The sequence below is a fragment of the Ruditapes philippinarum genome, unplaced genomic scaffold (genome assembly GCF_026571515.1).
Source record: "Ruditapes philippinarum isolate M1 unplaced genomic scaffold, ASM2657151v2 ctg8776_1_1_1_1, whole genome shotgun sequence".
NCBI lineage: Eukaryota > Metazoa > Mollusca > Bivalvia > Venerida > Veneridae > Ruditapes > Ruditapes philippinarum.
The window spans coordinates 13,900-37,006 of record NW_026866340.1 but is presented as its reverse complement, the minus strand read 5'-3'; the positions used below and the strand labels follow the sequence as shown (position 1 = coordinate 37,006).

The 23,107-nt window shown below is 32.9% G+C and overlaps 1 protein-coding gene across 1 annotated transcript; it reads right to left on the bottom strand.

Moving 5' to 3' along the window:
• Positions 1-3,995: 3,995 nt before the first annotated feature.
• LOC132732201 (uncharacterized protein CXorf38-like) lies at positions 3,996-11,972 on the bottom strand. The gene is made up of 3 exons (XM_060718590.1): positions 11,382-11,972; positions 7,685-7,843; positions 3,996-5,157 (listed from the first exon to the last, which is right to left on the bottom strand). Exons 1-3 carry the CDS (start codon positions 11,955-11,957, stop codon positions 4,777-4,779), a joined length of 1,116 nt encoding a protein of 371 aa, XP_060574573.1. The 5' UTR covers positions 11,958-11,972; the 3' UTR covers positions 3,996-4,776.
• Positions 11,973-23,107: the final 11,135 nt, after the last annotated feature.

Below are 23,107 nucleotides of genomic sequence, written 5' to 3'. Positions count from 1 at the left end.
ACCCCTGGGGCAGGGCTAGTTTTGACCCCCGGGCTTTTATTTGAACAAACTTTGTAGATATTTACTTAAAAATGTTTCATGTATAATATCTAAACTCAAGCTATTTGGGTTTTTTCAAAGAAGATTTTTAAGTTTTTGCTATACACATATAAGGAAAATCAATAACCCCCGGGGCAGGCCAGTTTTTGACCCCAGGGCTTTTATTTGAACATACTTGGTAGACACCCATTAGAACATGTTTCATGCTAAATATCTTAGCTTTAGCTCTTTGAGTTCTTTAAAAGAAGATTTTTTAAGTTGTTACTATATGCATATAGGGAAAATCAATGACCCCCTGGGGCGGGGCCAATTTTGACCCCAGGGCTTTTATTTGAACAAACTTGGTAGACACTCATTAGAAGATGTTTCATGCTAAATATCTTAGCTCTAGCTCTTTGGGTTCTTTAAAAGAAGATTTTTTAAGTTTTTACTATATGCATATAGGGAAAATCAATGACCCCCTGGGGCGGGGCCAATTTTGACCCCAGGGCTTTTATTTGATCAAACTTGGTAGACATTCACTAGAAGATGTTTCATGTCAAATATCTAAGCTCTAGCTCTTACGGTTCTTTAAAAGAAGATTTTTTAAGTTTTTACTATATGCATATAGGGAAAATCAATGACCCCCCGGGGCGGGGCCAATTTTGACACCAGGGCTTTTATTTGAACAAACTTGGTAGACACTCACTAGAAGATATTTCATGTTGAATATCTTAGCTCTAGCTCTTTGGGTTCTTTAAAAGAAGATTTTTTAAGTTTTTACTATATGCATATAGGGAAAATCTATGACCCCCTGGGGCAGGGCCAATTTTGACCTCAGGGCTTTTATTTGAACAAACTTGGTAGACATTCACTAGAAGATGTTTCATGCCAAATGTCTAAGCTATAGCTTTTACAGTTCTTTAAAAGAAGATTTTTTAAGTTTTTACTATATGCATATAGGGAAAATCAATGACCCCCCGGGCCGGGGCCAATTTTGACCCCAGGGCTTTTATTTGAACAAACTTGGTAGACACTCACTAGAAAATGTTTCATGCCAAATATCTTAGCTCCAGCTCTTTGGGTTCTTTAAAAGAAGACTTTTTAAGTTTTTACTATATGCATATAGGGAAAATCAATGACCCCCTGGGGCCGGGCCAATTTTGACCCTAGGGCTTTTATTTGAACAAACTTGGTAGACATTCATTAGAAGATGTTTCATGCCAAATATCTAAGCTCTAGCTCTTACGGTTCTTTAAAAGAAGATATTTAAAGATTTTTCTTTCGGTTGCCATGGCAACCAGAGTTATGCATGAAATGGAATTCTTTGAACAATCTTGATAGAGCTTCATACAAAGAGTATTCCTGCCAAGTTTCATTAACATTGGCCTTGCAGTATCATAGAAGATGTCCTTAGAATATTTAAAATGTGGACGGACGACAGACGACGGACGCCATTTGGTTGGCCATCCTAAAAGCTCACCTGCACTTTGTGCAAGGTGAGCTAATTAATACAAATGAAAGCAGATATAAAACAAAATCTTAAACTGATATCACAAAGTTCATATTTGGATCTGAAATAGTGCATGTGTAACAAGAGGGTCATGATGGCCCTGAAGTCACTCACCTGTATATACCCCCCCCCCTGGGGGGGTCAATGTAAACCCCAAGGGCTTTTATTTTATCAAACATGGTAGACATCCATTAGAAGATGTTTTATGCTAAATATCTAAGCTCTTGCTCTTTAGTTTTTTTAAAAGAAGATTTTAAGTTTTTACTTCACACATATAGGGAACAAGAGCTGTCACCCAAGTGACAAATGCTGCCAAAAAGCATTATTTGACTCGACAAATCGTCTCTATGTTGTAGACATTTATGCCAAGTTATTCTTAAATCCTTCAATGCATGACAAACTTACAGCCCGGACACTATTATATGTACCTATTAATTCAAATTGTGATAAATTAAATGTGAAACTTCCAAATGATAGTGTGACCTTGACCTTTGAGGTAGGGACGTGTTTCTTGGACGCGAAACAACATATTGATGTGGTAGACATTTAAGCCATCTTATTTCAAAATCCCTCAATGTATGACAAAGTTACAGTCTGATCACGATTGAAGTGGGGACGCACAGTTGGACGGATGGTCAGACAGACGGTGCGATTTTAATATGACCCCCAGGCGGATCCAATTTTTAACCTAGGGTTTTTATTTGAACAAACTTGGTAGACACTCACTCGATGGTGTTTCATGATAAGTATCTAAACTGCAGCTCTTTGGGTTTTTTAAAAGAAGATATTTTAAGTATTTACTTTACACAAATAAAAGGAAAATAAATGAACCCCCATGACGGGGCCAATTTTAACCCAAGGGCTTTTATTTGGTAGACACCCATGCATAGTTCTGCATGGAATTAAATTCTTGAACAAATTTTAAAGATGACCACTTAAGGAACATTCATGTGAAGTTTGGGTAAAATTGGCATAAAAATACGCATCTTATGTGGAGCCCTTAACCCTTTCGCTGCCAGAGGGTTATTGTTTTATTGATCACCTATTTGCCAGAGGGTTTTCTAAGAAATTACTATATTATTAATTAATATAATTATTATTATTAGTTATTAGTATTTTAATAATTATATATGTTTCCAAATCTGTGAGTATAATAATAATTATTATCGATGGTATAATTTTCTTTATATTTATTATTATTATTATTATTATTATTAATTTATTATTAATACTATTATTATTATAGAAACGGCTAAAGCCGTCCATATGGCAAATACCCAGAAAATAACAGGGACAGCATAAGCTGTCCCTATGGCCGTGAAAGGGTATGGGGGAAGCACAGTCTTTCCGAAAGACATTCGGACCGTCGGCCCTGACCGGTAAAAAATCAGAAGGTCCGGTAAAAATATATGTATTGACGGCCCAACGGTCCGGTAAAAAATTAAGGTTTTTTATTAAAAACCTTACATTCAACATTTTGCAAAGGCCAATCATTTACCTAAATTCAAAACATATCAAAATATTGTCATTACACAATATAAGCTCGTGCAATGCTTGTCAACTGTTATGCATTCTCATAATGCAAACTTTTATGTAACTACGTAAGATAAAAATATCCGACATCTAGTACAATTAAAAGTCAATAAGCGGCCGCGTAAATTACATAAGCGGCCCAGATGTGAAAGGTCACCGGCTATTAGTTTGTTTTACACAGATGAAAGTGTCAGTGTATTAATTGGAACAATTTACGTCTTTAATCCACAGACTTAGAGTAATGCTTAATTACACGTGTGCTCAACTGTTTAGCTATGAAAGATCGTCCAAGATGTTGACAAAAATTAAACTATACTGTGAAGGTACCAAAATCATTGAACAATTAATCTGTCAACTTCACTAAATTACCGATATACATGTATATAATTCTGTTTACATATGCCAGACTTTGCTGAAATTTACCCTCTCATTTTGCTAGTATTTAGTCTGTATGGAATTAAAGTTTAAATAGCAAAATCCATTGAATACATGTATAACAATATTTATGTTTACATTTTGATTGTGGTAAAAAAAGATAACTTCACATTGTTGATAATATAGTTTTCTTTTTGTACACAAATTTTTTGACTGCTGACACTTATCAAGTGACTCAAAATGCTATACCAATCAGGTTTTTTTCGGTCCAGTAAAAATTTTCAGTTTACAGGACCTACTGTCCAGTAAAACTCAGAAGTCTTTCGCATAGACTGGAAGCAACAGTTCCATAAAATAAGTGGAAGTTAGTTCCTGATATAAAATTAAATGGTAGATTCACTCGTTGCCATGGAAATTTAATGTTTGCTGGTTGCTATGAAATTTTACAGTTTGCTATGAAAAGTCAATGGCTGCTATAAAGTCGCTGATTGCTATGGAAACTTAGCTTTATCTCTTGTAGATTCAGGGAAGAATTGTTTTTAAATTGTTTTTCATTTAAACATATAAGGTCAATCGATGTAACCCCAGGGTGGTGGTGGGGCTATAATTTAAACAATTTGTGTAGAGTTTCATGTGACAAAGTTATATACCAAATATCTAAGCTTCTGTAGTATAACAGAAAATTTATTTTTTCTATTTATAGATAAGGGGAATCATTTTCCCCCCTGCGGCAAGGCCAATTTTGACCCCCAGGCTTTTATTTGAACAAACTTTGTAAACAACTCCTAGAATATGTTTCATATTAAATATCTAAGCTAAAGCTCTGGGGTTTTTTTTAAAGAAAATTGTGTGTGTGTGTTTTTACTACATACATATAAGGAAAATCAATGACCCCCATAGACATGGAATTTTTACCTCATGGTTTTCATTTGAGCAAACTTGGTAGTGACCCACTGGAATAAGTTTCATGCAAAATATCTAAGCTCTAGCGCTTTCTGATTTAAAAGTTTTTTTTTAGGTTTTTCTATTGGTTGCGATGGCAACCAGAATTTAGCATTGAATGGAATTTTTTTAATCATTTTAAAGGGCTTCATGCTAGAAATATTACTGCTTAGATTTAAAATATCAGCATATTGGTATAAAAGATGTTAAGAGTTAAACGCCATTTTTTGAAGGATGCATGCCGGACGCAGAGTGATCACAAAAGATCAACCTTGAGTACTTTGTGTTCAGGTGAGATAAAAAGTGGATAACAATATGCATCATGAAAAAACAAAGCTTGCTAACCTCATTGTGTGCCTTGACAAGCAAATAATACTGGTTTATACAAACATTAGTTATCTTAAAACCATTGCTGAATGCAATACGTGAACTGGTATCTTAAGTGGAAACAAACAATAGCTAAAACATTTTACCTCTTTTTGCTCTTCCATTATTGTCTCAAGAATAGTAAATTTCTTTTTTAAATCTGCATGTTCTTTCTCAGCCTCTAGTTGTCCTTTCTTTTCTTCAGAAATCTGTTTCTTTAAATCTGCAAGTTTGTTTTCAAGTTTTTCAGTCTCAACTTTTCCCTCTGAGAGTTTATTTTTCAGGTCCTCATATTCGTCTTTAGTAGCAGCATTTTCCGTTAATTTCAAAACTTTTGACATTTCTTCCTTGATTTGCCCCAGAATATCTTCAAAACCTTCAGTTGTAATAATGAAGTCCTTCTTCTTCAGCTGATGAAAAATAACAATTTTGTTACAATTTCTTTAAGACTACATTAGCTATGTGATTTTTAAAATTCACTCTTACATATATCATATTTTAAAGCAATATCATTTTATTTAAAAAATACCTCAATTGTTCTTTATGTTAATTTTCACACTTTTCTGTTGCATTCTTAAACTTTATAAGAGAGTGTGTTTTATAGGTATCTGGCTATCAGTCTCCATTTTTCATTCTTCTGTTATTGTCTACATATATTTCAATGCAACCAGTATTCTTTTAATAAATCTCAGTTTTTTCATTTCACACTTAAATCAAGGATTTGACATGCCTGACAAGTTTAGATTCTAATAGGGGTTTAGATATATAATTATGGTCACAGCTAAATGGGAGATACAAACATTTTGCAGGTTTTTATTATCTCAAGTATAATAATCATTCACATCCCTTTTCAATGTCTGGATATTGGAAGTAAATTTGTATTGCTATAATCCAAATTTTATCACAATATCAGAATTCAGAAGTCCTCAAAAATTCAGAGGTATGAAATATATTGAATTTCGGGACCCTTAAAATTGTTCGCATTTCAAAGTTTTTGGAATTCAGAAGTTCTTTACAAACAAAAATCTCTTTTGTTTATAATTCAACATTTAATAGGCACATATATATTTTTATGTGACTTTATCAATTAAGGTAAGGGGATTATTTTTTGAATTTGACTATACTTTACCACTTCAAACCCTGTTAACCTAAACTTTGTCCTTAATTAAGTGATATGTTACAGTACAGATAACGAGGAATATGCAAATTTCTCTAAGTATCAAGTAATCTCAAAAAGCGTGACTCCGAGTGGATTATAAATTTCTTGTACACAAAAGAGTGACTCGGCGTCAATAACGAGTGACAATTAGGTCCGTGGGACTCCGTGAATCTCCGAGCCAAAAAGAGTGACTCCGAGTAATGGTTTGCTAGATATTTATTCATTTATTAATAATATTTTTATGCTCTATCTCTAAACAAATATCATTGAACGCATGTATTATTCATTCAAAATAAAAATGTTGTCGAATATTCTTCGTTCATGATGTAAAGTATCACAAGTGAAAACAAAAGTAGACAACTTGATTCATTAATATCAAAAGGAAAGATTATAACCGATGATTTCCCACACCGATAAGTGTCATATTTATCAGTTCATAAACATGTAAACATACCGCGAGGTCAGTGTATTAGACTGTGTCACTGTTCATATCAATTTTTCATTCAGGGGGGGAAGTTACGATCTAAACCAGTCAATGACCCACAAAAAAGTAGACTGTGTTGCTGTGTTTTGAGATAAGAAGTGATAAAACGGAAGGTCTAGATGGAAAACCAAATGTGTATTTTTACATTCTTAAAATAGAAAATGCTAAATTTAGACTGCAGATTCCAAGTCATACTTTTCGTAAGTTTGAGCCAATCGTGATTTTCTTGAGCCAATTTAATTATATTAGCAAATTGGCTCCTGCCAGCGTGAGCCCTGATGGTTAATTGAAAACAACAACCGTAACAAGAGCTGTCGGTAGGACAGCAACGCTCGACTATTCTTAGTGCTTGATAGTAAAAAATGCCTTGATTAAAAGGTAAAATTTTCTAAGTAATGCAATAGGCAAAATTTTTCTTTAAATCCATATTACAGTTATAGGCCTTGGGGAGAGTCCTATTATGCTCTCAAAGAAGAGTATAAAATTTCAACATGTTTCAAAGCCTTATGTCAATGAATTTTGAAAATATTTGAGGTATTACAAAAACTTTAACATAAATTCTAAGTCGAATTAGGGGCATAATTCTGTCAGAATGCTTGATAGAGTTACCTCCTCCTGTCTACAGGTTGGGGTCATGATGGTGAACAAGTGTGCAAAGTTTCAAAGCCATATGTCAATGGACTTTTAAAATATTTGAGGTATTACAAAAACTTTATCAGAATTTCTAAGTCGAAAAAGGGGCATAATTCTGTCAAAATGCTTGATAGAGTTACCTCCTCCTGTCTACAGGTTGGGGTAATGATGGTGAACAAGTGTGCAAAGTTTCAAAGCCATATGTCTATGGACTTTGAAAATATTTAAACTATTACAAAAACTTTAACATAAGTGGTTACGCCGACGCCGACGCTCGGGTGGGTGACTACAATAGCTCTACTTATTCTTATCGAATAGTCGAGCTAAAAATCATCTTTATTTTCGAATCGTAATATAAAATGAAATGTAAAATGAGATTGCACTTGCATTTATTTACACCAGCTAGACACCGACATGGAGTTACGCGGTAATTCTCTCTCGGAGTCACGCGCTCTTATTTTCGTCTGGGAGTCACTCTCATCACACGTTTCTCACGCGGAGTCACTCGTTTTTATGGACAAATACTCTCGCGGAGTTGCGAGTGGATTCCTCGATCCTCCGAGGATTTTGCATATTCCTCGTTATCTGTACTGTATCTTAAATCATTATAAGTTAACTCCATAAAGATTTCAAACTGACACAATTCATTATTTACACTTACATCTTGAAGTTTCTTCACTGCTATCTGGGCATCTGATCGGTGTAATAGCTCTTTACCATCTTGTAAAACTGCTATCATATCGTCTAAGTAAGTATTTGCCTCACTTTCTTCTAATTCCATGCTGCCTGAGTGAAAGATAGCATTTCTATAGTGACGAACCTATTGAATAAAAAACACAGTTTCAACATTATTATATGCATAAATATACAGTGATTAGCAAATCAAAATTGTTTTGTAGAAAATTGTTTGGGTACTTACCTACATATAAGATGCTATCATGAATTATACAGGCATTTTTCATATATTTTACAACAAGAGCTGTCGGTAGGACAGCAACGCTCGACTATTCTTAGTGCTTGATAGTAAAAAAAATGCTTGATACAGTTACCTCCTCCTGTTTACAGGTTGGGGTCATGATGGTGAACAAGTGTGCAAAGTTTCAAAGCCTTATGTCAATGGACTTTGAAAATATTTGAACTATTACAAAAACTTTAACGTAAATTCTAAGTCGAAAAAGGGGCTTATTCTGTCAAAATGCTTGATAGAGTTACCTCCATCTGTTTACAGATTGGGGTCATGATGTTGAACAAGTGTGCAAAGTTTCAAAGCCATATGTCAATGGACTTTGAAAATATTTGAACTATTACAAAAACTTTAACGTAAATTCTAAGTCGAAAAAGGGGCATAATTCTGTCAAAATGCTTGATAGAGTTACCTCCTCCTGTCTACAGGTTGGGGTCATGATGGTGAACAAGTGTGCAAAGTTTCAAAGCCATATGTCAATGGACTTTGAAAATATTTGAACTATTACAAAAACTTTAACATAAGTGGTTACGCCGACGCCGACGCTCGGGTGACTGCAATAGCTCTACTTATTCTTATCGAATAGTCGAGCTAAAAATGTCACATGGCAAATTTGGGATAATTGTGTCTTAATTTTCTATTCGAACAAGAGCCAATTGAACCGGGTGATGATCCCCAAATAGGTTTTGGACACAGAAAGGTATACCTCTTGTAGTGTCAGAGTTATTTTACAGACAAAGTTCAAAGTGTAAAAACAACCCAAATATTGCGCACGACACATTGTCTCAATATGGCGATCATTTCTGTGAAAAAGTTGGAAAATCCGACTTCAAATAACAAAGTTATGGGCTGGACACGATTTTGCTGCAAGGTCATGCTGTGAGCTTCACCTTCAAGGTAGCGCCCAAATGTTGCACATGACACGTCGTCTAAATATGGTGATCATTTCTGTAAAATAGAACTTTGTAAAATCAGACTTCAAATAACGAAGTTATGGGCTGGACAGGATTTTCCTGCAAGGTCATGCTGTGACATTCACCTTCAAGGTAACCACCCAAATGATGCCCACGACACATTATCTCAATATAGTGATCATTTCTGTGAAATAGTTTTAAAATCTGACTTCAAAGAACAAAATTATGCGCCAGACACGATTTTGCTGCAAGGACATGCTGTGACCTTGACTTTCAAGGTAGTGACCCAAATGTTACATGCGAAACGTTGATTCAATATGGTGATCATCTCTGTGAAATAGTCGTTAAATTCGACTTCAAGTAACGAAGTTATGGGCCGGACACGATTTTGCTGCAAGGTCATGCTGTGACCTTGACCTTCAGGGTAGCGACCCAAATGTTGTGTGTGACAGGTGTTCTCAATATGGTGATCATTTCTGTGAAATTGTTGTAAAATCCGACTTCAAATAACAAAGTTATTGGGTGGACATGAATTTGGGACGTATGTACGTCCGGACGGACATACCATTGTTACTTTTGATGTTTATGAGGCAAAGCAGCTCATAAACACCACCTGGACCAAAGTCCATAAGCAAAATAAGCTCATAAAAACAAAAAAATAGTTCTTAATTTGAATTTTATGAGTTTTTGTTCTTTATTTAACTACGAAATGAAGCTCTAATCAAATGTTTGCTCGGACTGACATGCGGACTGACGGATATTCTCAAAGTAATTATGTGGCTACTCTATTGTTCTCTCTATTGTTCTTTTTAGCCACACAAAAGAAAATAGCCACATAAAAGCATTACGGAATGAACTAGACCTATCACTGAAGGTGATTAATACCCCACCAGCAACTTTGACTTTTGAAAAAATAAGTTGTCTGAAGAAAAATTTGAAATAAACCTACAGAAAATAAAGTACCATCAGCACTGTGTACAAAGAATTATTTCAATTTATTGCAATCCCAACTAGGATCTTGATATAAGCTTGTTAATACACCAAGTTTGATAACAATATCTCATTCCTAACCCTAGTAATTGTCTGGAAACCATTTTTCTATTTTTAGTAACTGTGACCTTGAACCCAGAGAGTCCAAATGCAATACCAAGCGCGGTCTTCATGTAAGCTTGCTAAACACCAAGTGTGATTACAATATCTCATTCCTAACTTAAGTTATTGTCCGGAAACCATTTTTCTATTTTTAGTAACGGTGACCTTGACCTTGGCCCAAGGGGGGTCCAGATGCATTACCAACCAGGGTCTTCATATAAGCTTGCTTTACACCAACTTTGATTACAATATCTCATTCCTAACTTAAATTATGTCCGAAAACCATTTTTCTATTTTTACTAACGATGACCTTGACCTTGGCCACAGGGGGTCCAGATGCAATACCAATCGGGGTCTTCATATAAGCTTGCTGTACACCAAGTTTGATTACAATATCTCATTCCAAACTTTAGTTATTGTCCGGAAACCATTTTTTCCATTTTTAGTAACGGTGACCTTGACCCCAGGGGGTCCAGATGCAATTCCAACAGGGGTCTTCATATAAGCTTGCTGTACACCAAGTTTGATTACAATATCTCATTCCTTACTTTAGTTATTGTCCGGAAACCATTTTCTATTTTTAGTAACGGTGACCTTGACCTTGGCCCAGGGGGTTCCAGATGCAATACCAACCGGGGTCTTCATATAAGCTTGCTATATACTAAGTTTGATTACAATATCTCATTCCTTACTTTAGTTATTGTCCGGAAACCATTTTTCTATTTTTAGTAACGGTGACCTTGACCTTGGCCCCAGGGGGTCCAAATGCAATTCCAACCGGGGTTTCCACATAAGGTTGCTATATACCAAGTTTGATTACAATACCTCACTCCAAACTCTAGTCATCGTCTGGAAACCATGATGTGGACCGACCGATGGACCGACGGAATGATTAACCGGCCGACAAGCTGACTCCTATATACCCCCAAAACTTCGTTTGTGGGGGTATAATGACATCAAAGAGGAAGAACAGTTACCTATTGTCACTCTAGCCATATAATAACTGTCCTGTGAGTGCAGACTGACGGACAGACAACCCGGCGACTATGTGCTCCCCCGAAATTTTTAGGTGAGTATAAAAAAATTATGAAATTTATCATTTCGGAGAATATGCCAGCATTCAAGATGTTCAAATTCTTTTAACAAAGCTTAATAAATCTTATTGAAACTGATCAGAAATTAAAACATATCGGCAATTTTCAGAACCTCCACACCAAGTACAAAAGGTGTTACCTTTGAAACCATTGAAGAAGACTGGTAAATTTGTATACTTTTGTTGTGAATCTTTAGATTTTCATTTTCAATTTTACTTTGGATGCTGAATATACAGCATTTACATTACAATACAGCTAATAAAAGATAAACAAGACACTTTATTAATAATTTACCTTTGTAAAAAGATTGTTTGTTACTGTGACATCACATCCAATGTGGTTATGAAAATACTGGTTATTTATCATTAGATGTAATAACCCAGTACAATCAGTTTCACCAGCAGATTGTTTCTGCTCGTACCCTGGAGCATTTATAAAACACTTACAAATGCTCCAAGGATCTGTCGACCACTGTTGAGCATCGCTGTTTTTCCAGTTAGGTGAAGGTGGTGAGGATGCATGATGCTGCACAATATAGTCATAGATGGCGCCACATATGTTGTTTGGACAAGCAATTTTGCCCTTAAAGCAACAGTTGCATTTTACTTGCCCAAGAGGACAGACTTTGTTTCCAGCATTCCCAGGTACTGGCTTATGGTCTGGCTTGAGAGTTTCAACTTGACAGCCCCCACATGTCACAGTTGATGGTAGTAACTTTGTAGACCAAATGTTTTGTAAGATATCCTTATGTTGTTGGTCAGCTATGTCATTACAGAATGGTACCAGTCCATCCTTTAAATATCCAAGTCCTAAACCAGCTTTTACCCACTGTCTGTATTTTTCCTTCTCTAACTGAAGTTGATGTGCCATCCTGAACAATCAATATCTAAACAAAACAAAAAACAAAGTAATTTATGTTTATATTTTATATAAATAAGTAAACTGAAGGTATCGGATTGCAATCTAAAGTCCAAATATTGAGTAAATATGATATGTATAGCAGCAACTGCGTTTTTACTTAATCAGATACAGGGACAACAAACTATTACAGGCATGATGGGATTTTTTCATCAGATATCTCCAGTTAATATTAAACTATTATAGATGTAGTAATCTTTGAATAAACACTGGACTGGATCAGTCTTCCCTGGACCAAATAAAATTTAGGAAAAATAAAAAAAAATATTTTGGTATATGAGATATATGACCTGGGCCTGCATATGTGATTATGATTATTACAGAAATTGTTACAACTTTCAATAAACTATAAATACTAATTTACTTATAAAACATGCTGTGGTATTTATCTAATTGATATGAAGCAATTAGGTCAACCAGTTCTATACATGTAAATTTGTTATCTGGACCAATGTAAGTCATAGGTTTCACAACCTTTGAAGATGTTTCTGACACCGGAAGCATTTACTTATGAGCAGTGGGATACAGTATATTTTTCATGTATGTTTGAAAACCCTGTTTTATCGTTGTAACAGATGTCAAATTCGTGTTAAAGTATTAAAATATTTTTGAGTATTTACATGGGCGTATCACATTGGGGACCTAACCCCGCAACGTATGCTCAGGGGCTTCTGTCATTTTTTTCTTTTCCCATTATATATATAACAAGATATGTTTGTAAAACATGTATGTCCCCTATCGGCAGCCAATTAGTCAAAGATATGTTTGTAAAACATGTATGTCCCCTATCGGCAGCCAATTAGTCAGGTGATCAGTTTATTATGACTGACTTTTGACCTAGTGACCAAAAAAACAGTAAGGGTTAATTACTTGGTCATGACTAGTGACTAGAAAATTGTGACAGCAAAGGTTGTGTGCAGCAATTTTATGACAAAGTTGTTTCCAATCTTACCAAAATAATATATGCATCAACTTTATGAATCATGTAGGCCTCATTAATGACAGCCAAGTTGTTATATTACATAAGACCTTGAAATGTGTTAAGCAAAAGAATTTTTGGTTTAATAAAAAAATATCTACCAATGTTGAGTTATTGGCCAGAAACAGTCTTTACATACAAGGTCAATATGACATTGGCCTTTGACCCTAAATCAATAGGAGTTATCTACAGGCCAAGATCAATGCACCTGTGAAGTTTGAAGGTAAAGGGTCAATAAGCTGGGATATTGATCAGAAAACATTGTTACCTATAAGGTCAATGTGATCTTGACCTCTGACCAGTTAACACAAAAATCCATTGAGGTAATCTTCTGACCAAAAGCAATGTATCTGTAAAGCTTGAAGGTCAAGGGTCTATGGGCTGTCCAGTAATTGATAAAAAAATCCATTTTAAAATACAAGGTCATGCAACCTTGACCTTTTCCCCCCTGACCCCAAATCATTAGGGGTCATCTACCGACCAAGACCAATGCACCTTTAAAATTTGAGGGCAAAAGCCCATAGCTTGTCAAGTTAATGATAGGAAACCTTTTTAACTTCAAGGTCAATGCAACCCTGATCTTTGATCCCAAAATCAATAGGGGTCATCTACTGGTCAAGTTCAATGCACCTTCGAAGTTTGAGGGCCAACAGCCCATGGGTTGTCAAGTTATTGATCGGAAACTGTTTTTATCTACAAAGTCAATGTGACCTTGACCTTTGACCCCTTTAACCCAAAATCAATAAGCCGGGGTCATCAGCTGGTCATGTTCAATAATCATACCAAGTTTGAAATTCCTAGGCTTAAGCATTCTTTAGTTATTGATCAGAAACTGTTCACCTACAAGGTCAATGTGACCTTGATCTTTGACCCATTGGGGTCATCTGCTGGTCATGTACAATCATCAAACCAAGTTTGAAATTACTAGACCAAAGCGTATTTTAGTTATCACTCGGAAACCATTTTCACCTACAAGGTTAATGTGACCTTGACCTTTTAAATCTTGACCCCAAAATCAACAGGGGTCATTTGCTGGACATGAACAATCATCAAACCAAGTTTGAAGTTCCTAGGCTTAAGCATTCTTTAGTTATCACCCGGACATCGTTTTCACCTACAAGGTCAATGTGACCTTGATCTTTGACCTTTTAACCCCAAAATCTATAGGAGTCATCTACTGGTCATAAGCAATCATCATACCAAGCTTTCTTTAGTTATCACAAACCGACAAACCGACAGACAAATGTAAATCAATACATGTATACCCCCACTTCTTTGAAGGGGGCCATAATAAATATAACAAGGGATACAACGCAGTATACGACAGCTGTTTTTCTTTTTGATTATTGGACATTCATGTCTAAAAAAAACACTCACTTTGATACATGGACAAGATATTATTTAAATAACATTTCGTGTTTCATTTTTAAACCTTTCGTAAAATTTCTGTTTGTAAAGTTACATGTGTAAAATAATTGTATGCTTACATGTATATAGTATGCTTATATAATCAAGTTAAATCATGTAATTGGTTAAATATCATTCACCCACCACCACCAATGATGCAATCGTTAACTTCTGGTACAAATAATTTTAACATTTTTTGTTTGTTTTGATAATTTCTAATCACCGCTTCCAGTTTGAATGTTGCCATATGTTCCATGTGTAAACCCAACTTTCTAAGTGACAGTCAATTTCATTGGCTAATTTATAATAATAATCCGGATAATATGTTTAGCCGCAAGGAATAGTGTTTCTTTTTCATCAGCTAATGAAATTACTCGCAACATACCTGCATAATGGACGACAATTTGACAACCAATGTAAATGTTGAAATGTTAGTTATTTCCTGCAATGTTACATGATTAATTCAAGAGATTGTAGTATAACTAATAGTTTTTTCCTGCAATGTTACATGTTTTAATGAAGAGTTTGTAGTAGAACTTGAGTAATGACTCATTCATATATTAACTTCTACAAAAACTTAGATGGAATATAGGATATTTTATGCAGTTAAATACACGTGTGAATGCATTTTACAAGCCTGTGCTTGTAATGCGAGGCCACAACTTGTACCCCTTGTTTATATTATATACATATTACGGTTCAGAACTGTTCACTATATAGGGGAGAAGATGTGTAAGCTGCCGGATAGTTCAGTCAGTAGAGCCGCGTTACAGTATTCGGTAACTTGCACTTTCCAGTACCGTCCATGAACAGGCTCAATCAAATTGAGCCTGCAACATTTTCAATTTTGTCGTGTTGGGCTTTCTTTAGGGATTCTGTACTTATTTATTTTCGGACTGTCCCGGGTTCGAGTCCCAGTCAGGCTGCACATTTTGCTCACTCTGTGACATTAGGCGCCCAACGGGGGACTGTGATTGAATACAGCTCAGGGTTTAATTCACATTGTTCTGTGAAATTCTAGGAGGAATTTCAATATAGCAGGGGAGTAATTGTCACTGTTCACTATATAGGGGAGAAGATGTGTAAGCGGCCGGATACAATATTCTGACGGTCCCAGGTTCGAGTCCCGGTGAGGCTGCACATTTTCTCACCTGTGACATACATGTATATAGATTTAATAAAATAAGGACAGATTTTCCTGTGAGCGTCTGTGGCACTTTTTGGAACGTCTGAATTTGGTCAGATAATGGACAAATTTTAGTTACATTATTGTTATATATTGGTTAAATTGAAGAGATTCAGGTCTGTAATAATAAGGGAACGAAGTAATTGGTTTATAATTTCTACTTTCGCTTTCACCAAACACCTTTTGGTAAATTATCAAATCCTAATAAAATTAGTTTCATAAAGTATTCATCAAAATTATGATTTCAGATAACATACATGATTTACAAATGCTTAAATTAAACACATACAGATATGTCAATTAATATTTTTATTGAAATATATTTGTCAAATATAAAAAAATGCAAAAAACAACAACAACAACATGTGTTCGGTACAAAAATTGATTCACGATTATTGATTAAGAACGTATATCGTATATCTAAAATTTGTTACACCTTCAATCTAAACACCAATCTTCATAAGTAAAATTACTACCTCACCATCCACTTCGTTAGCAAATTGATTATTTAGCGCAGTTTATTATCTTCCATCTAACGCAGGAGGTTGCGAGTTAGAATCTTAACCGCAGCGGCAATATTCCTTGTTTCTACTGCACTTGTTCTGAACTGAAAATGTGTTGTAAGATGGCGGCTTGTTTTGGACATCTTGCTTCTAGAATTTGTTTACTTAAAAACTGGAACAAATATGATCCCTCGGAATCACTTATAACAACAACATTTAATGAAAACTTAAAAATGTTTAATTGAGTCTGTACATGAGGGATAATGTAAAAGTACAACGTCATGCATGCCCTCTAGCTCACACTTGAGCGATAACAAATTTCAACACTTACAGAACAAGAATCAAAGCTCACGAATTACATCTAAATATAACATTGAATTGAAGTATGGAGCAAACCAAAACGTTTCATATAAGAACTAGAATAGCTTCTAATTGATTAAATAAATGTTTGGCTTTAAACGTCCTTCGGTCAACATAAATTATGCGTTCCTAAGAGAATGCTTGTTACGGTAGAATATACACCTTAACTCATAAGTATAATAATTCTGGCCAATACGCCAATGCCCAATTATCTAGATTGTCCTAACTTTGGCCCGTAAAAGGGAAGTCGCACGTTCAAATGAAAACCTGTTTGAAATATTTCAATTTATTATTTTAAAGCAAAGAAAACAGCACTTCAAATTGTGTCGATAAAGGCTCTTGACGTAATTTATTGCCGTGTATAAATAGTGTATACCTGACATGTTAAATGCCCTCCTTACTTATAATTATTATTGTTTTATTGTTTTATTGTTATTATCATTATTATTATTATTATTATTAGTAGTATTATTATTATTATATTATTATTATTATTATTATTATTATTAGTAGTATTATTATTATTATTATTATTATATTATTATTATTGTTTTAATGTTATTATTATTATTATTATTAGTATTATTATTATTATATTATTATTATCATTATTATTATTATTATTATTATTATATTATTATTATAGTTACTATTATTATTATTATTATTATTATTTTTATTATAATCATTACCATATTTTTTTTATAATTTCAAGCATTGTTTTTATTATCATTATCATTATCTATTGTTGTTTTCTAAAACTAATACACAAATAATCAGTATTGTTCGTGCAACATATTTTATTCCAGGTTGGATACCACTTCGATATTTTCGATGCTATAAGAAAAGATGAACTTTTTTTTATCTTAAAATAGCTAAAATTCATGAAACCTTGTTATCGTGATATTCAGACAAAAGATGTTATGGCTTAAAGATATACGCCATAAAGCCAGTGAATATTCTCCCTGATTATAAAAAGACAATGTTCTTTGTATTGACACATCCCTATCTATAGATCACATTCCTATAAGAAAATAAAGCAAACACTTGAAAACTGGTTGTATTCTAAGATAGACATTTGTTGTATATCTGATAAGAATGAACACATCTAAGTAAAGGATAAAGTTGCATTTCATATTTTCTTACATGATTAAACATTCATTGACTGATATGATAATGCATCAAATATACATAAAACTATGGCAAATCAGTAAAGCCTTCCAAATGATAAAGCAGTCAAAGCTACGTTGGCCTTTTTATTGTCCTCGTCATACGGTGCTGTATGGTGGAGGGCATCCCAAACAGCACCTAACAAATTCATTCATGTTATACAATGTTTACAATGACCGGAACGAATAATATAAGATATATGTATATAAGAATATTAATAAACATAAACAAACTTGCCCCCTTTTGGTACACTGACCATACATGCCATAGATAGTATTCATTGCTGATATGAAAATATTTACGTATAAGCTTAATCTGAGGTGTGTAGGTAGAAATAGATGTTTTTCCAGATTCCAATTTTGTTTTTTAAAAATACAATAAAGTGTTTCTTTTGAAAGCTATATTTCTGTTTAAATTGTATTGCAATTGAAGAAAAAGATTTTGTCTAAGTTACGTTAAAGTTCCATTAAATGTCTAATTTGAAAAATAACCGTTTTGTTTATAGGGATGCATTATTTAGTTGTATAGTTTTTGTACCTGGGATAGTTTTCAATTTTTCTACATTTTGTCTCCCACGTACTATTTTTACTTATTTTGAAGCCTAGATGTATGACGACATATCCAGAAGAGATGTTTAATGCTTTCCTTTTCTATATTTCAATATAAGCAAAGTGGAAAAAAGTCATTCAATTTGAGTTTGTAAAAGTACTCATTTTTTTAAATATTCTATGCAATTTTCCAAATTGCAGCCACTGTTTAAAAGCACTTTTAGTGTTTTTGAAGGGCAAACTATAATAGGATTTCTATTTGGTTTGTTCAACTGAGAATTCAGTGTGCCGTTTCTTCTGACTTGTTGAATTTTCAGTGTTATGGTTAAATATTTTGTTTAATCTTAATAATGGAAGATAAATAAGTAGGCAGAAAGGGTTATTGTTGTTATCTATAAGATTAACATTAATTTTGATTTTTTAAAAGAAATGTCTTTATACATTTTTTTATTCCCATAAAGTGTTATACAAACAGATTTTTGAAATTGTACGTTTAAATAAGTCAAAATTATATTTTCTTTATCGAAAATGTCATTAATATATATATAACACCTTTTTGGTTCCAATATTAAAAAAGTGATTTACCAATAACAATATTTTGATTATAAAATAATGGTTCATTTAGCCAATTTTCTGAATCCGTTTATCAACGCCATAAAATATGAAAGGTGAAAAAGGGTATTTTTCTAATATTGGTCGTAATAAGATTTTCAGCATGGTTGGACTTGATTGTCTATATTGATATACATGACGTTTTTCTATAACCAATGAAATATATGTCCATGGGACTTGGCGATTTGTTTTTTCTGACTTTGTTTTATATTTGTTTGCAAAATATTTATATATCGCAAGTCACTATTATAATACATAATTGTTTCTTCTTCGTCTTTTTTCTTTCTTTATATGACGATTCAAAGTATTATACCTTGTGTACTAGTGTACTGCATGTAAACAGTTTATTTTTAGTCTTGATGTTTCATATTATTTATAAGTTGTATTTTCTTAACTTCTGATTCATATGTTTGTAACTATAGTCTATAGTATATCGTATATAATTATTGTATTTGCACTAAATGAATTGTTTAATTGATGTCTAGAGTCGTATAACCATTGCTATATAGGTATCGTACTTTAAGGTATGACCATTATAATGCATTACTTCCGCTTTTAAAAGTATATTAATAGGCTACAAATGCTGTCAAATGCATTGAAACTGAGGGTTGTTTTTTCAAACCCAGTAGGGTCAACCTTTTTTCTTTCTATTGTATCTTTAACAATATTATTATTATGCAATATTTAGATCCATTTTGAAAGTGAAAGAGTTAAATTTTAATCATATAGTTATAATAGGAATGTATTGTCTAGATAACTTTAGGTTCATTGGAAAAAATACGTTCCTAATATTTTAAAAGTTTAAGAAACTTAAAATACATGACAAAACTAAATAAAATATGACAAAATCATCGAAAATACTTCTGAAAATTAAAACTTTGTCATACGCCCAAAAATTGTTTCTTTCAAATTATTGTTCATGCCTCCAAAATAAGTTTTGACAAGTACTGACTGCTGACAAGTATAAAATTTATTACATTTGATAAGACGTTAGAGCAAACATTTCATCTCAAGCTTTGTTTTCAAAAGTCAGGATTTACAGGCTACTTCAGTTTCATAATAAATCTGCCATATCTCTGTGTAATACAGCTTTGTACCAATTTCTTGTTACTCTTGATATCCATTTTATATTTGATCAGGTACCCACGTTTTAACGTCATTTCGATGAAGAGAAATAAGTATATGTAGAGAGAGAGGGTGTGTTTCTTTTGATTTACTTATAACAAGTACTGTGGTACCCTGTGAAGTGTCATAAAAATATTTGATTATACCAAGAGTGTACTTGAAAAAGTTTTTATTAATCTTTTTCCCTCTCCTGCTCATTTATGTATATTTATACTCACGTACGCATCTGGATTTAATTAGCCAGCAAAACCAAATGAAATAAAAGTCCCAAACACGGACGACTGGTGGCGTGTTTCTTTGCTAAAGTAAAATCCAAATGAAACTATAGTATCTTGCTAGGATAAACCCATTATGATGAACATTTTATTTTGCTTATCTGCAACAAATGCATATTTTTCTCTTCAAAACATGAATTGACTTGTTTCTTTCCATCTATAGAATTGTAGGTTTTTCAAAATTACATTACCCATATTCAGTAAGTATGTGTGGCCAAATATATATTTTTTTAATTGTTATTTTGTAACTAGTAATGCATTGTTTAATCACTAACGTCCGCCTTTTTTAGGTTTCTGCCAAATCAAAATTCTTTCTTGCATACAGTTCATGTAACAGATGAACATACAGATGAACATACAGTATAATTTACCATTATGTGATAATAGTTGATGTATATTAACTAGTTAGTATTTAATATTAAGTTAGCATATAAAACACTTAAGATTTTTATTTGTACTCACGAATGTGCACAAAACGAGTATTCTTTAATAACCCATTAATTGCAAAAATCAAAAACGCCCTTAACAAACAAACTCCTTCAAAAGACCAAGCCCTGGAAAGACCCACTGTAAACCATGTTTACAATCCATTTTCACATTCTGTCAATACATGTATTAGTTTTCCATTCAATTTTCAATCCTTTATCAATAATTTTATTGCCCCTTCTTATATACCAATTTTGTTTAAAAATGTTTCGAGGATAATAAATAAAAGCTGGCGATCTTAAATAACAATATGTTGATACCGGTAGCGTTTCTTTTTTAAAAGTTTGCTTATTGAAAAATTGTTTTATTGATTGGGGAGATAACACCGACACTAAATCAAAGAATTTTTTTTGCATTTTCTTAAAAATCTTGTAGTGAATATACAATTGGTTTACTCAAACAAACTTCAGTTGAAACATTTTTATGCCAAACTTCAAAGATAAAAACTTATGGAAAATGGTAATTGTTACTTTGTTGAGACCATGCATGATGTACATACAACATGGTATTTTTACAGCATAACAGATAATAGAGTCAACACCTCGAGATTAAGTAGAGAAATAGATAAAACAAAAAATCATGCCTATTCTTGACCACAGACCTTTAAGGATTGAATGTAGATAAAATGGTATTCATTATCATTGTTCAAAGAATACAAATAACCGTCTGGTCTTATACAACACAAAAAATTATCAATGTATAAGTACTATGTATTAGTCAAAAATAAGACGTCAATCATTTTGACGATATTAAAATATTACTACATGTACTAGTAATAGTATAATCGTCACTCTCCGTAGCGCTGACTAATTAAATTAAAGTGTTGGTAACGAAAAAATCACGTAAGCTATTGAAGGATTTTAAATTTATAGTATCATATTTTGTGAGCCACTATTAGAAAACCTTTTGTAAGCTTTTGTTACTCATCATGAATATCAGCTCATTGGCTTTTTGAAAATGACATTTAAAATAAAATGTTTGAACCAAATACAGCAAGTCACCTTCGCTAGGATTTGATACATGTTGTAAGAGACACTTGATTTGATGAAGTAACAGTTAGGTTTATGCTCAAGTTTTAATGATACCCCATTCATAAGTTTGATGACGACTGTTGAGACAAAATTCATAACATTAAAATTTCCTGTGTAGTAATTTCGTAAATATTGTTGAATTTACCTTTTTAAAATCGACATTTCATCATCGAAATGTAACCATCTTTCCTTTGTGGTGAAAAGTTAAATGCAAAAATAATGACTCGATGTTAATTATGTCCAAGAGCAATTTGCATTCTATTTTATGCTTTATGATGTTTTTTTTTTTCTTTTTCAAATCTGGATTGAGCGAAATGTCCCTACAGACACGTATTTGATCTGGCAGTCGTTTTTTTACAACACAAACACACTTAAGCCTTTGTCAATCAAAGAATCTTGATATCATATTTTACCTTCTCTAGTTAAACGTGAAATTTTGTCTAAACACTCTCGCAAGATTATAGAATTGTACATTTTTTGATTTCTTGGGTTGTATAAACAATGACGATTACAAAATTGCATGATTGCGCAGGCAAAATCTTTTAAATATGTCAACAATTTTCTTTAGTGTATACGCGTCTGAGGCTGTGTATTTGCCAGAAAAGAAAATATATAAACTGTACTCTTTTTTTGTATAACGGTGAAGTTGGACAAAGTTGAAACAGTTTTTTAAGCAAAATTTCAACAATTTTCTACAAATTTCTCAAAACAGTACTTATATAAAATATATCAAACTTTAAGTGATGTTCTTAGTAAATCTGTTCAATATACTCTGGTATCTTATTTTCATTAAAATCAAAACACAAAAAAATGGAAGATATACTTTTGTTTCAAAAAGCTTATTTCAATGTGAATAAATGTATTTACAAAAAATTTCTAATATAAACCAGAATGACTTCTTTTGATAACAAAAAATGTTATTTGGCTGCTTTAAATTTCCTTCTGTCAACATAAATGATACATTCCATAAGAGAATGCATGTTACGTTGGAATAATACTTCAATATCATTTGAAGCAAAGTAAACAGCACTACAAATTTGTTTTGATAATTATAGTATAGTATTGTAATATATTGCCGTGTATAGATGGTATGTGCTGGACATGTTAAATCCCCATCTTACTAGTAGGAATATTTATGCTTAAATCTTTTTATACTGCATCAGAATAAATTTTTGGAAAATATGTTCCTCATTGATCATTAAGTGTTCATTCTCTCCGTTTAACAGATACAAGTTTCTTAATATATGTATTTAATAATAATGATAATAATAGTTATAATAATAATAATAATAATAATAATAATAATAATAATGCAGTATAAAATGATGTAAGCATAAAGACAGACATGTGCATTCATCTGATATGAAGGAATATAAAGTAAATGATTTAGTTATATTTTCTTTCATTTTTATTACATGTC

Bases quoted from the DNA above. Each gene is read 5' to 3' on its own strand.
- LOC132732201 (XM_060718590.1), bottom strand. From the start codon at position 11,957: ATGGCACATCAACTTCAGTTAGAGAAGGAAAAATACAGACAGTGGGTA. The intron at 7,844-11,381 runs GTAAATTATTAA...TTTATTCAATAG, and splicing joins CAAACAATCTTTTTACAAAG to GTTCGTCACTATAGAAATGC. The intron at 5,158-7,684 runs GTAAGTGTAAAT...ATTTTTCATCAG, and splicing joins CAGTGAAGAAACTTCAAGAT to CTGAAGAAGAAGGACTTCAT.